General features: G+C 36.5%; 1 protein-coding gene across 1 annotated transcript in view; it reads right to left on the bottom strand.

Moving 5' to 3' along the window:
* Window positions 1–5,100: 5,100 nt before the first annotated feature.
* AP3B1 (adaptor related protein complex 3 subunit beta 1) overlaps window positions 5,101–15,893 on the bottom strand; it is a 246,442-nt gene continuing 235,649 nt past the window's right edge. Inside the window, exon 27 of the mRNA XM_057740597.1 lies at window positions 5,101–5,822. Coding sequence (XP_057596580.1) covers window positions 5,669–5,822 — 154 coding nt within the window. The 3' untranslated portion in view covers window positions 5,101–5,668. The remainder of the gene's footprint in view (window positions 5,823–15,893) is intronic.

The following is a 15,893-nucleotide window of genomic DNA, read 5'->3' as shown; positions in this document are numbered from 1 at the left end:
AACCAAGTCCCTGATGGAGGAACGGTACAAGAGCCCAAAGAACACAATTCACTCCAGAATCTTAATCATCAAATAACATTTTTTTAGGTAATTACACCACAGCACAGAAATCATAATTACTTTCAATTAGAAAACAGAGCTGCCCATAACTTTGTTTACAAAATATTTTTATTTAGGCCCCACGGTTTTGATGAGGCCCGGACAACATGGAGGCTCTGGGGTCCAGGAAAGAGTGCCCTTGGTGATGGTGACTTTGGTGTGATGCCAGTAACAGGCCCTCTCATGGTGGCTTCATTTTTTAAGGCTCAAAAGGCAAACCTTTGGTTTGGAACATTCCTGTTTTTCTCCCCCCAGACTTCTGCACTAAGCCGTCCTTTGGCAGCATTTTTCAGCTTACACCTTACCCTGTATGTTGTCACTCCTAAGTTTGTAACAAAAGAGAATAAGCAAAGAGGGGTTTAAGTTTAGGCTGAGGGGTCCACCTTCATACAACCTTTCTTGACTACTTTGCAAAGGCAGAATTTAACCTTTTTCTTTTTGTAGGCCATGGTCTTAACAATTCCTCACTGTTACCCATAGAGATGGTTGACTCTACGATGAAACAAGAGTCCTCATTCACATCTCACTGCTTTAAAAAAAAAAAAAAAAAAAGTTGGTTCTTACATAGTTTGAGAAGATCTCTTCTAGGGTGAAAAAAAATTAGACTCTTGCTTGGGGTACAGTTCAAGAGAGCTCATCTCCTTCCCTTCCCTTCCTCCCATATTCTGATCCCATCCCCTTGGCTCGCCCTCCCTCCCCTCCCAGTTAATGAGAAGGGCGGGCAAGGTGAGGCTTCCCAGTTCTAAGCGCCTGTGTGGCATGAACAGTCTGTATTCACGTCAGTCTTCTCTGATGTGAAGGAGCCCAGAATTATCTATTGGTTAGGTTTTCTAAACATCTCTAGGTCTCGGAATAAAGATTCGTCCACGTTTAAGCCTGATCTTTGGTATCTCTGGCCCTCTAGGTTGTAAATGAGGAACCAGTCTTAGAATGTCATTACAGGTAGGTTTGAATCCATTGTCACAAGTCCCCATTTGAGTTTTGAGGGCTTGGGGTCTTCAGCGTGCATGATGAACCAGCTAGGAGCTACATGTACAAGTGACTATGTACATAAAACTGGCTTCAGAGAAAGACAAACACGCGGGGAGACTGGAAATTTTAGCATCACTTCAACTCGTAATCACTTAATCAGGAGAGAGACACCAATGGAACTTAATATTCTTTAGCTACTCAAAGTCTGAGAAGACTCATTTTGGAACCTGCAATGGCACAGGAAATAACCCCCAAGGAAGTCTCTAAAACTGACCCACAAGCAGGAGACTAAAACCAACAAAGCCTGTCTCGCCTGATCTCTAGTTCAACAGTTCCTACCTTTCTTTCTGCCTCTGTGCGGTTCACAAGCTCAGCGTAACCCCATCCATAATATCTCAGCCCTTTGTTTCTTCTTTACGTTGCTGCGGGCCATTGAGGTGGAGGCGTGGGGGCAACCTTAGGAGAGAGAGACTGTGTGTGAGAGGGGCAAGGGGAGAAATGAGGGCAAGGAAAGGCACACATCACTTTTCGGTGTGAGGGCAACGCTGCTTTCCGCACAAAGGTATGTAAAAAACATTCTAACACACAGCCTCCGTTGAGAACAATGCGTTCTCCCTCCTCTCACTCCTGGAAACACTCTTCTAAATGCCACCCCACTTTTAAGAGCTAGCTTCACCGCCTTAGTCAAACCTTCTTAGATCCCTCTAGCCCAGGGACCCCTTGTTCCCCTAAACCCAATAGCTCTTCCTGATGCGATCTGACAGTTAACCATGCAACTGCTTCACAGTCTTTCCCAGGCATCACTTCAGCTTCCAAACAGCTGTGTCCCAAGTTTGTTGGTTAAGTGATCGTGTGGAATCCAACACGTTTTAGATTTTAAACATTTCACACATTGTTTACAAAAACCAATTACACATGGTGGTTAACTTATCAGGCAGGTCAGATCTTAAAATTCTGCTTACTCACAAGAGCTGGGGGGCCGGGGGGGAGAGTAATGTTATTAAAACAGAGAGTAAAGCGCTCATTTAATTGTATCGCATGCTATTTGTTGGGAAGTCACATAAAGAAATGAGATGGAGTCTGTGAAGACTCAGAGAAGACACTTCTGGTCCATCTAAGGGCATATTTTTCTATTAAAACACAATTCCCATTCATCTAAGATGATAACACTCTCATAAACTTGATTTTTTGTTTGTTTCTCTAAAATCTTGAGAAAAGAGTGAAAGTGATCATGAAAACTTTTCCAGAGGTAACTGGACAAGATAGAAGGCAAGGGGGAAGGAAAAAGGTTTAGAAAAAATAAGCAAGTACATGGTCAGAAAGTAATTGCCTTTCAATTATCCGACCTCTAGTTGATGGAGGAACAAATGAAGTGTGCACGCAGAGGCTGGCCTGTCTGGTTGGGTCACCTGGGAGAGGAGAGGGAAGGTGGAGGTGAGAACATGGGCTCAGCAGACCTCAGGGGCTGACTTGGCTCCCCAGCGAGTCGGAGTGGGGAAGGAGGTGAGCCTGTGTTAGCATGTAAGCGAGATCTGTTTGCAAACAAGGGCTCTCCAGCTTAGTCAAGTCTATACTGCCTTTTCTTCATGTATCGCCAACTGCATTGAAGGTTTCTTGGGGGACAGAGCTAATTTTCTATTTTCCCACACCTTGTCAAGGACGGGGTCTTTAAATAGAAAGGAAATAGTAAGGCCCTGTTCATTTGTGTTATAACATAGGGCTTTTTTTCCTTCCATTAGGCGAAAGAGGCGTTCTCCCCCTTTAAACAAAGTTCCCTATAAAGTCAAAGAGATTACAGAGAGGGAACAAAGAAGGTGAAAGATCTTAGGTTTTCCTTTAGCTGTTCAAACTTTTTCTTTTTAAACCTCCCTTTAGGTAATTTGTCATTCTGGACTTTTGTCTTCTCTAATATTAACATTTAAAATTTTAACCACAGAAACACAGGTTATGAGGGCAAACTTTTCATAAGCTTACTGTAAAGTAATTCAAATGTTGGCAAATAGCTATTGGGAAGGGCAAGTATCCGATACTTTAATTTGATAAGTTCATTGTTACGGTCTCTTCAGAATAAAAAACATTCTCCTTTACTTATAATAAATAAAGCAAATGTATTCTGATACCAAAAATGAGGCTCAGTTTAAAATATGCTATGAGAGCCATTCTTCAAGATTGGTGTACATAAAATGTCCCATTAAGTGGACATTAAAATGAAAAAATATAGCTGGAATTAAGAATTCAGCATTGACTAACTCGACTCAATGGAACAATTTAAAAGATAATCATGGATTACAATAAAGTTAAAGGAAATACGAGGCAAAGAACTCTGAATCACTGTACCAAAGAAAGGCAAAGAACAACAACAAAAACCCCTAAACCTTAAACTTGGGACTGTGGTCATTTCTCTAATTTCACTTATGTGAAAAAATATTTTAATGATAATAAGCTACTGATGTTCAAGTGGTTTCAACTGTTAGCATAACAACACATTAATTTAATGTGTATTTTAAATCTAAAAACTAGCAGTCAAAAATATTATCTCATTCAAAGGTAAAATCCTATTGAAATTTCCTTAGTTTTAAAAAACAGGGACTTCCCTGGTGGCCCAGTGGTTAAGAATCCGCCTGCTAACGTAGGGGACACGGGTTCGATCCCTGGTCCGGGAAGATCCCACCTGCCGCAGAGCGACTAAGTCCGTGTGCCACAACTACTGAAGCCCACGTGCCTAGAACCCGTACTCCACAAGAGAAGCCACCGCATTCAGAAGCCCGTGCACCACACAAAGAGCAGCCCCCACTCACCCCAAGTAGAGACAGCCCACACACAGCAACGAAGACCCAACGCAGCCAATAAATAAATAAGTAAATAAATAAATACATTTAAAAAATAAAAACCAGACAAATGCGTGACCTATTTTCAAAGAGGAGTGCCCTAATTTAAGGAAAACAAAAATCTTTCTACATTACAACATGCATTTCCCCCTGCTTCAATAAGTACACATTTTTCAGAAAATAACTATTGAACCTGTCAAATTCTTTACAATGTTTCAAAAGTTATAGACTCAAAAATCCAAAATCGTAAAGCTCTAAGAAATAGGGTTATTAATGGAAACGCCAAGGGCTGCAACTACAGAGGTGCTTCTTGGTGTGCGTCACCATCACGGTATACCCGTCTCCTGAGTGGGGAAGAAAGTGTGCTGGACAGCCATACTCCACCCAGAGTAACTGCTACATTTCAGCAGCAGGAAAATTTGACAAGCTCCTTTGCTCTCTCCACCTCACCCTCACAACCTTAAAAATCTGAATAATTTTTCCACAGCCTGAATGTTCCAAGACCGCATCTTTCTGTTTTTCTTTACTCTTTATACATGTTCTACAATGTTTCAATGTATCTTCTTTCCTTTTACTTTCAAAAAATCATTATGTGGCTCTATACAAAGGCAACGGTCTTAAAACCTATTATTTCCGTGTATCAGAAAAGTAAATACAATTTCAACTGGTTTTAAAAGTATTAGGAAAGAAGTTTTCTGATTATAGAACAATCTTAATAAAAACAGTACCTTGCCTAAGTTAGCAATGACATAAACACTCTAGGGCAAAGTGCTAAAATGTTGATTATAGAACTAGTTTTTAAGATTTCTATCATTTAGTTTATACTAGTTAGTTTCCAAAGGCACGTCAGTCCATCAAAGTTGGGCATTTGAGATTTGTAAAGAAACAATGAGACTCAAAGGATTCCTTCAGCAGTTATAACAGGCCTTGTAATTGGATCCCTACTAAGAGATCAAAATTGTACACAGAGTCATGAAGATTTTTGTTTTTGTTATTAAACATATTAACTTTCTTCTTGGAGTTAACTAACTATAACATAAGTAGAAAATCTACCTGGTTTGAAAGTGGTTTTTCTTTCACTAACTAAACCCCACTGTTTCTCTGCATAACACTCAAAATATTTACTTTGAAGAAACCTCGGTATGTGAACTTCAGGATTACAGACAATTCCTCATTAAAAATGCAAAGACAAATGTTATTCAGGTTTTAGTTTATTTATCTTATGATTCAGAGATAATTTCATGATGACAGTTGTCAATAACCAATTACACCAGGAAATTCATAGAACAAAATTTTATAGACAAATCATTGTTTTTGAATTTAATTCTAAAAAGTATGCTATCCCATTTTCATATACCAAGTTGAGAGGCCATGTATACTGTTTCTAGGCTAATTTTTGCTTACTGCGGGAGGGAAGATGATTTCCAATGAATTTGAAGTATCCAATTCATGTCCATCATTGTTGAAAAAGAGAAGGGAGCTGAGAAGGCCAGAAGAAGTAGCAGGACAGAGAAAATGCCACATGGATTTAGGAGTTGAGATAACTGACAGTAAAATATATGTTCTTTGGTTAGCAAAGCGAAAAGGGGGAAAGTATTGCATACATGATAGATACACACTAGCATTCTAAAACAGGAGACAAGAATGTCAAGAGTGTATTCTTCCCCCACTGCCAGATGGAAGGGCTATTATTATAAATGAAAGGCAGCAGTAGTGGATGCCAGGCACTTTTGTTGTGTGCCAGATTCTGAAGTCCAGATGTAAGCAGGTTACCCCTGGGACAGGACAGGCTTCAGCTCCCGTAGCAGAACAGAACCAATCACGGTTTTCTCAGTGTTTATGATAAGCTGTGCTGTAGAGCCTTCCTTCAGTTCCACTGTGACTAGCATCAATGACCCACTGTGCACAGTTTTAGCTGCAAACCTGGAAGAAAAAAAAAAAAAAAGAGAGATCTTTTATCATGAGGGGGAAAAAGGAGACAGCATACATTCAAATAGGTTTAAGATAACTCTTTTTTTTCTCTCAATAATTTATTACCGGTTCCCTACTGCCAAAAACCCAAAGCCAAGCCTTCTTTCGAAAAATCAATAAACTGCCCAGCACCATGCTCACCACAGGCAGGTAATTTCAGTATATTTTGGGAACAGGACAGAAAAAGGAGCTCTATTTTACTTATTAGTTTGAACAACAGATGCATGTGAATAATTCTCCATTACTACATATTTGGGAATCACTTATTCCCTTGATTTTTAACATTTCACCATGCATAGGGCCGTTTAAAATAAACCACTCTTTTTACCTTTAAAACATGTTAAGAAAAGGTACCTTTCTCAAAGAGCTTGAAATTTTAATTCCTCATTTCTGAAAATGATTATGCAAGAAATTAGACCACTTTATGTGCATTACAGAACTCTTAAGTTTCAACGAATTCACGTGTTAAAATATTCAAAGCGGGGCGGGGGTTGGGATGGGATGAACTGGGAGATTGGGATTGCCATATATACATCACTAATAAGAAAAAATATATCAAATTGTACACTTTAAATATATTCAGTGTATTGTATGTCAATTACATCTCAATAAAACTTTTTAAAAGGAAAAAACAAAATAAAACAAAACAAAACCAAAATCACGTGACAGCCCAGTGCAACACCACATTCCCTCTGTTTATATTTTTTTTAATGTTCAAAACATTAGATCTTCTTCCTGCTTTAGAATATGAAAGAGGAAACGAGGTCTAAGGCTCCATTACTAAATTCCAAGACATGAAGAACCTACTAATTACATGGAATTAAAAGCAAAACTAGCCTTTTAAGCACTGCAATTGACTGCAAAGCCGTTGGAGGCACAAAGAACTTCTGTCAATCCTGCTAATTCATTCTGCCTGCACAGCAGAGCCCCAGAGACGACGAGAGGACGGTCCCCTCCTAGGCCTCCATTTTCCACATGGAGCATCTTCCACAATTTTTGGGGGGTGGGTGGGGGGGGGGAGAGGGTTTGGTTGCAGGGATGACTGGAGAAAAACAAAGTTGCTGCGCATGAGCTTTTGAAAACACTAACAAGTGTAGAGCAGGTCTGTGACCTGCTGTGACCCCACTTTGCAGGGCCAATCCCCTTTCCCCTTTCTGCAGGACACGTGTCTGAATCTGAGCCATCTGCCTCAATTTGCGCGACATCTTCAGCCACAATGGCACCCAGTTAGCCCTGACAACGGCTCACAATACATAAAAATCAGACTGCTGCGCTGACAGCACGCTGCAGGCTATTCAAGAGCAAACCAACTGGTCAGTGTCTCATGTCTGACAATTAGCATGGGCCTTGCGCAGAGCCCACAGCGTCCTTGGGGATCTGCTTAATTACCATCAACATAAAAGACGGAGTTTATCAGGAGACACTCAGAAAAACTTCACTCCTGACTTAATTAAAATATTAGCCACTTAAGCAGGAAGCAGATTCTCTTTAAATGAAAAGTAATTTTTTTGAGTTTTTTTTTAAAAATGACATCGAGATCTCATAACATATTAGATTTTTTTCTTTTTCTTTTTTTTGGGGGGGGGGGGCGAAGGTAACCTAAAAAGCCATTTTTTTGGCCCAAACAGAATCATGAAAATCATTTTCCATAATAATTAGAATAATGCATCAAAAGTGAAACAGATATGCTGATTTTACTGAATTGAAAATATTATCAACACTTTTAAGTCATGTTTTAAAATGTTAGCTAATGGGTGGTAGATAAAGTATGTTAGAAACCTTCCTAGACATTTATTTGTGTACTCTCTCCAAACATGCTGAAGACTTGTCAGGAATCCGACTGAGCAGTTTTTTCCACTGAGAGAAGCAACTGTAAGTAGCCAGTTTAGGAACAGAAATAGTGCCAATGTTTTTAAAGAGGTTTTATAAAACTCTGGACATAAATACCCATCTGTTCTTTAGACGCCCACACAAGAGATTAGGAACTGGGCACCTCAGCTGCATCTCTGAGAGAACACAAGATCACCAGCCCTCATATGACCTCCCTTTTCTATACCCCTTGCAGGTTTCTGCATTTCTTTTGTCCAAATTTTCGAGGTTCCTCTGCGTCATAGGAGAACCCTATTTCTGTATTTCTGTTAAATCATGTCACCAGATGATAGAAACGACGGCTCTATTGTCTCATCCATTTATGCAACTTTCATCACAGATGTCATCATTACCAAATCTTCATTCAACAAATATTTCAGCAGAGATCCCTATTTCTGACTGGGTTATCATTATGTCAACGATAGTCTTAGTAGTCCTTTTATTTACTTAACATTTGTGCCTTGGGACCATGGAGAAGAAGACGGAGTCTGAATAGGAACGCAAAAGCGCTGCTCTTTGACTGTCAGGGTTGCACAGCCCCAAGGCACCTTTTATCTCTTTTCTATTAAAACTTAGGGTTGATGTTACAATAATACAAACTCAGCACAGACAAATATCAATTCTGATGTCAGTATGTTTACAGAGATTAAAACTAGTGTCTTGTACCTACCACAAAATGCTCAACACTGTGAAGAAGAGGGGCAGAGAAGAAAAGCGGCATTTGCTTACACTGCAGTGGGAAACACGCCAAGCAAATCACCCTAGCAATAAAATCTGTTAGCTGGTGTGAAAGCTACTGCCTTTTACCTAGGTCTCTGTGTTCTACTGGGCACAAATGGTGGAAGCAATGTTTCAAAGCAGAAGACCAGAAGATGAGATGTTCTGACATTCTCATTTCACAGTTCAAAAAGGATGTATTTAATTGGAACACAGCAAAAGAACACACTGGTTTGTTTTGGTCCATGGAAAGCAGAAGCCCCCCCCCCCCCCCCCCCCCCATTTATTACTCATTTAACTCCCAAACAGGCTATGTTTTAATATACACTTAAAAGATAGTTATGGAAAGAGTATGGAAAGAGTACTAGTTAGAAATAACAAATAGCTAGCTTTGGGATTTAAGTACACTGATTACAAACACAGCTTGGGTCAAATACTTACATATTTGTAAATAATGGTTGACATCAGAACCTTTGTGACTTGGCCTCAAACTAAGACCACATTGTGACAAATTTTTTTCAGAAGACCTGTGAAGTTTTTGAAATGATAATAGCAGCTATCGTTTATTAAGTGCTGCGTTCAGTGCATACAAAGTACTTCAGTTCCATTATTCATTTGATTCTATGAGTCAGATCAATTTATAGATGAGGAAACTGAGGCCCACAGATGTCGAGAAACTTGCTCAGGGACACATAGCTAGTGAATGGCTGAGCAGGAATCTGAACCCAAGCTTTCTGATTCTACATCACATACATTCTCTTAGTATATGCAAAATGCCCTCTTAATATTTGTTTTTTATCTGTCTACAGGTAAATTAAGGTTTTTCTTATTTATCTAATATGCATATAATCTATTATTGTTCCAGAAACTTTAAGAAGGAAGATTTTTCTCTTCAAAAATTGTGTACCTGATTTGTAATATTCTGTAATTCAAAGCATCTTGACTTGATGCTTTGTCAAAACATATTTAAAATTTTTGCCTTTAAAGATGAAAAAAAAAATAAACACCCTCCCCACCCCCTTCTTCAAAAGAGACACCAGCAATGAAAAATACAAAACCTTGAATGGAGCTGTAACATAGGGAGGGACGACTGGGAGACCAACCAACCTCGAATAACAGTAACACCTCAAATGAGAACAAATAAGTGGATGACAGTTAAAGATGTATTGCCTACGTACGATGGGCTCCAGGTTATTAAAAGGATAGCATCTAGGTATTTTTCATAATTTTTCATTTTCATTCTACCACCAAGCATTCACTGTTTGTAATCACCAACTGAGAAGGTAAAACTGTTTGGATATATTTGTATTTCATCTTATTAAATGTCTTTTTGTCTATTATCTCTAGCAATTGACATTTAATCTTTGAAGTCTATAAGAATTCCTAAGATTTAAAGGAAAAGACAATAAGCTGGTTGCCAAACCTGAACAGAAAGCATGTACTACTCTTCTAAAGAAACTTAATTTGTTTTAACTATTGACAAAATTATGAGAACAGGTCAAATAACAACAACAAATTTGAACAAATATATTATCTACAATGCATAGACATATTCCCTCATGAGCTTAAACCATACTTTTTTTAGATTTTGAGAAAATGGCTATGACCTTAAATGTTCTTTGTTGGAAGGAAAAGAATCCTACAACTCAATTGTTTTAATAACTTAAGTGTTAACAGAACAACATGAATTAAAAAATATTTATCGGAGAAGCTGCATCAATCTCCAGGATATTCACAAAATTTTTTTTTAACGCAGAATCATATTTGCTACACTTAATGCAACAGCTCTAAGACATGCTTTTTCTTCTCTTGGATAGTCTTCCTGGTTTCTGATTTTTCTATTCTGAGTTCAATTTTCTTGTGTTTTCTGTTCTACTGGTTACCAGAAGCTGTGACAATGGCCCACTCAGGCTAAAACTTTTTTTTTCCTACTCTGTACATGAAGCCTTCAATTACTGCCTGCTGAAGCAGACAGAATCCTATTAGTAAGAAAGACGATCACAAGATGCAGTGCCCTGCCCTAGCTGTATAAAAATAATTAGTCCAAAGTTGACAAATGTGTAATGAAGTCGCACAATGATTATATGTAAGAAATACTGGTTTGAATAAGCTTCCTAACATCAAATACCAAAGCATGTGGATTTGTAGTAGTATTTTTCAAAGGATTTAAAATGATAAGTCCCTATAATTTTGAGTTAATACAGCATAACATTTTTAAAAGGCAGAGAATTTTTAAGTTGTAAAAAATCCCATTTTGTTGACTATAAAAATGTATTTTGAAGTTAAGCCCATTACACTATTGAATTAATATTGAGAAAAAATTTACATGTGATTCAAGTTTAGAGAATTTATTCAAAGCAATGTATTTTCCCCTATTACTTAGAAAAGCCAGCAATATTGTAGTGTTTTCCTTTAACAGCCTGATGAGAATAGTTAAAACAAAAAATAAGCTGGCATTATAATTTAGGGCTCTATTTTGTATTCTAATCTTTAGAATTGGTATAAAAAATGATTCCCCACACTGTCTTGTCAACGATGCACTCTCTTTCTTTACACAGGAAAGCTAAAAAAACTAAGTGCACTTTCTCAAAAAAGACATGAAACATTCCAGTTATTCCAGAGCATTTTTGTTTTGTCTGGTGGGATGGGTTGGAATGGGACTTAACAACAGAAAACCACGGGGGTAAATTCTTACCCCATTCTTTGATTCCTTATAAAATTGTCAACCCAGAAGGAAAATCATCAAGTATACCTTTCTTTCATTTTTTTACATGAAAACAATTACATATTCCTATTTGTAAAACTGTTGCATTGTAGAATATTACCTCACAAATGGTGGAATTAAATAAAATTTAAATATAAAATGTTTTAAAGCAAAAATCAACTGCAGTTTGATTATTTCTGAAATTTTCAAATACGCCTTTCATGTAAAAATTAACCGAGGTCCACATTTGTTTTTCAATGAAATGCTGTTCACAGAGCCTGCAGAGATCAAAGCAGTCAGATAAAAAGCAGTGCTGCCCCCTAGTGGACAACCACCAACTTGAGAAAAACTGTTCACAAAATAGGTCCCACAAATCTTAGTCCTGTTTGAGATTCCAATTTATTTTTGTTTGTTTTTGTTTTTTGGCCGCGCTGTGGGGCTTGTGGGGATCTTAGTTTCCCAACCAGGGACTGAACCTTGGCCCTCAGCAGTGAAAACGCCAAATTCTAACCACTGGACTGTGGGGAATTCCCTCCAATTTGTCATATTATAGAAAAGTGAAGTGTGGCATCTTCATAATATAAATAACTGTTTGTACAAAACTTTTGTTTTAAGACAGATGAAGTATGGTGACTACAGTATCAGGCTTATAAAATTAGGGCACCAAGACATCAAATGTCATTCTTTTCCATTACAGTCCTTCAAAATTACCTAGTATTTAAATATTTCATAGTTATCAGAGGAAAAGAAATAAAATAACTAGCAAACAAAAACAATAACCCAAAAGTTGATCAACTTAAGAACAGAAAAAAGGAAAATATCAAAGACCCCACTAAGAAATAACTATGTCATTCATGTTTGTAACCCCAGCCACCAACAAAATCTGTCACAAGGGTCTTCAAAAAATATTGAATGAAGGAGTTACACAATAGAGATATTTTGGGATAGAAACAATGGTATATACCAGTATTTCTCCTGTTAATAACCATTAAACATGTATACAACAGTGATTCACTGGATGAGTTTAAGGACTAGAAATAAAACAAGTTGTTCGTTACAACTATTTTAATTAAGTAAAAAAATTTTAATTTTAATCCTAAAACTCTCTTTAAGTGTGTTGGTAAATTAAAAAGTTGGCTGCCAGGTTGCCATGGATTCATGGTTCCATTCACAGCACCAGATTTTTCTAATAGTTAAGAACCTAAGGAACAACAGTTAAACAACATTTATTCTATTAGGACTGTAATTATTCACAGGTTGTATATGTTCAAAATTTGCAAGTTAAAAAAAGTGGCAGGGTAAACAACATCCAAACCATAGATTAAGATACACACAGGGAAAAAAAAGGAAAGTCAGTACTGAATACAAGTTAATAATGAAAGCTATTCTAAGGTCTTACTGCATAAGCTAAGAACTAAAATAGAATCATGACAGAGACATGGCTTTCTGTTTTCACTCAAATATCACATTTTCCCTTTATAAGGTCAATTTGTCGTTCATGAAAGGGCAAAATGAGTAGGTTGTATGACAACTGTTTTTAACAATACTACTGTATATGAATGTCAGAATTCCTGAAACTGGGGTAAAATGTAAAATGCTGAGACTGCTGAAAAGCAAACTTTTACTTATGGTCTAAGACTGTCTCACAGCCACCACTGTAATGTGCTACTCTGATTACTTTCTTGCTGGAGCACACTGGCATATAAAGAAGAAAAACCTAAATCAAACACCTTGCCTAGTGGTATTCCTTAATGACTAACCTGTAAAAAAGAAACATAAAAGAAAAATATATTTAAAAATATGCCATGTAGCTATCATAAACTATGAACTTTTGGAACATCTGTCTGCAACCACCTGGAGTACTGGCTGAAGTGCAGATTCCTGGGCCCTATCCCAGCTGTCCTGAATCTGAGTTTTTGGGTGTGGGTCTCAGGAAACTGAGTTTTACACAAACTCCCACATGGTTATTTTATACAGGAAAACCTTGGAGATTTTGAAGGTATAGATTTTTTTTGGCTTTCTGCATTTTGGTCATTATACAAATTTATCAGAGGAAAAGCAATGTAATTAAAGCAAATGCACCTCAGTTTCTACACTGTTGAATACAAATCTCCTTCATAAACCCTTACTTAATTTCTTTCTTGGAGGAGCTCAGTAAATTTTTCTGGCCCCGGATAAACCTAGGATTTCCCATGCTAATCTCTCTAATCTCCCCTAAAACACATAAAATCTTCACCTTTTAACTTTTCAGTCTATTCATGTACTGCTTTACTGTTGTTTATTCTGCCCTTTGTATATACTCTATTAGTATTGTTTTAAATAATATGCTTTAAGACTTTCACAGTGTCTCACATTCTCATATATGAGTATCTAACACAGGACATGAAGATGTCTGGCTGTATATTTAATAAATGCTTTTTTATGATTTTTTTTTAATTCTGACTTCTGTATTACCCCTTATCGTGTGGTAACTGTAATTTGGAAAATAACAGATTGGCACAATGACCATAACTCTGTAGATCTCAATAAGATGGTTTTGTTCTCAAAGAGCAGCTTTTTCAATCAGTAAGTACATACCACAGAAATGAAGATAAAATTAAGTCTTTCAATAGTATACTCGTTGGCTTTCTGATTCTATGGCTCATTTAGAAAATCAAAACTAAATGTCACATAATCTAAAAGTAGTTATACTTTCTCAACTGATCTTTAAATGTGGTTAGCTATACTGAAAATGCTCCTGGTTTTTGAATTGAATTCCATAAAACTTGTGCTCCTTTAATTGACTTTTTCTTAATGGAGGTATTTTCTGCTAATGTGTTAGGAACCATTTTCTATTACGTATTCAATTAAAATTTCAACTTTGTAATACTATTACACACTTCTGCATATTAATGAAGAGTCATTTTTTCTTAGCTAATTCTTATATTAAATACTTTGAAACTTGGCATCTAATGTAAAAAATATTCAAATTGTGAAGAGTAGTAGGAATAAATTATCCTAAAACGAGACAACGGGAACTTAATTCATTGAACGGTCAGAAAGGATATTCTAATGCTAATTAAAAAGTCCTCTCAGAAATAAAAGATCCTGAAAAATTAAATAGAACATAGGTAGGCCAGACAAGAATAATTTATTGCACTGAAATTTTTAATTTCTTAAAATACTAATGGTCAAAATGCTTTTCATGCTTATTGTTTTTAAAGTAATTTAAAACTGATTATCGTTGACGAATACAAGAATGGTTTTGGTCCTATTTTTCATAAACTCAAAAAAGCAACTCCCACAGAAGAATAGAGAAGTCACTTAAAAATCTCACAGAGATTTCAGTTTTATTACTAACAATTAAATAATATAAGCTTAGATATATAAACTCATTCATTCCATAGGGTATATATGCTATTGAACACTACTGTCAAAAACATTAATACAATTCAATAAAATGGTAAACTGTTAATTTTTGTTGTTATAAACAGTAATTGCTATTTCATTTTAAATGAAATTAAGAAAGCCATTGGTACAGATTTTAATAATAATTGTTTATTTTGGTTTTAACTTACTGAGCGTAAAAGAATGGCAAAAAATGTTCCATTTGCAGGATAATAATTTTTGTCAATTTCTGTATGAAAACTACAAATAACTCTAGGCATTTATTACCTGGAAGCCTTCTAAAATTTAAAACATTATTATAGCCGTACCTTACTGAAAAAAAAAGCAAATGTAAAACATTTTCAATAAGTATGATGAGACTTGTGAGGCAAGTTAGGATAGCACAGCCCATTCTGAATTCTACATAGGCATTTTATTCACTTTTGGCTCTGTAATAACTCGGGCTCCTCTACCAAGTTACAGAACCAAATACCAGGCTGCTGTGACAAGCCTGGATTAGAAAAGTGTCAAGACATTGCAGAAGTGTATGGGGACCATGGACATTAAGCATAAGTGCAATCTTTGCATTCCAAAGCCAAATAGACATGGCTCCTAGTTGCGTGTCTCCCCTGCACTGCTATGGATAATTGAGAACTAACTATAACTTTATCACTTGAACAGGCATTAAGTTCTAAACCACCAAGACAAGTTACAGGCAAACTTCATGCTTTGATAAGAATTATACAACTGTGCTAAGTGTCCTTCTTAGTCTGTTTCCCAATAGGAAAATAGCTTTTATATTAGTTGGCTTTGAGAAGGTAATTTGGCTATTTTCTTCCAAGAAACAAAAATCTAGAACACTGTCATTGTTTTCAGAAAAGTTAAAAACCCACATACAAAGCAAAACAAAAACTTAATTAGAAGTTCCAACATAAACTAGGCTTACCCTATGTTGTTTTGTTTACTACCAAAGAACATATTAAAATAAGATTGAAGTACTGATGGATACCAGATGTGTCAGGTAAAATTTCATACAGCATAAGCTAAAAATTACAGTTGATGTATAATATTTTGGTGTTTTAGTAATCTTAATAATTCAATAAGGGCAAATAAATAAAACAGAACTACTTCTGCTGAAGAAAATCACTCAGGAAAGTGAAAAAAAGTATTTAAAGCAGAAAATAAAACAAGGAAGACTTAGAATCAAAATTTTTTCCTGAAAAGCCTTCTTTTTGTTGATTTTTCCCCCATTGAACAACACTAACTGATAGATAAGCTGTATTTGCATGGTAGTACCAACATGATGACCTTATATCCATTTTATTATTTTATCACCACCCTATGTGAGATATATAGGGCTCATCATA

This window comes from Hippopotamus amphibius, chromosome 1, assembly GCF_030028045.1.
Source record: "Hippopotamus amphibius kiboko isolate mHipAmp2 chromosome 1, mHipAmp2.hap2, whole genome shotgun sequence".
Taxonomy (NCBI): Eukaryota; Metazoa; Chordata; class Mammalia; order Artiodactyla; family Hippopotamidae; genus Hippopotamus; species Hippopotamus amphibius.
This window is presented reverse-complemented; position numbering and strand designations above follow the sequence as displayed.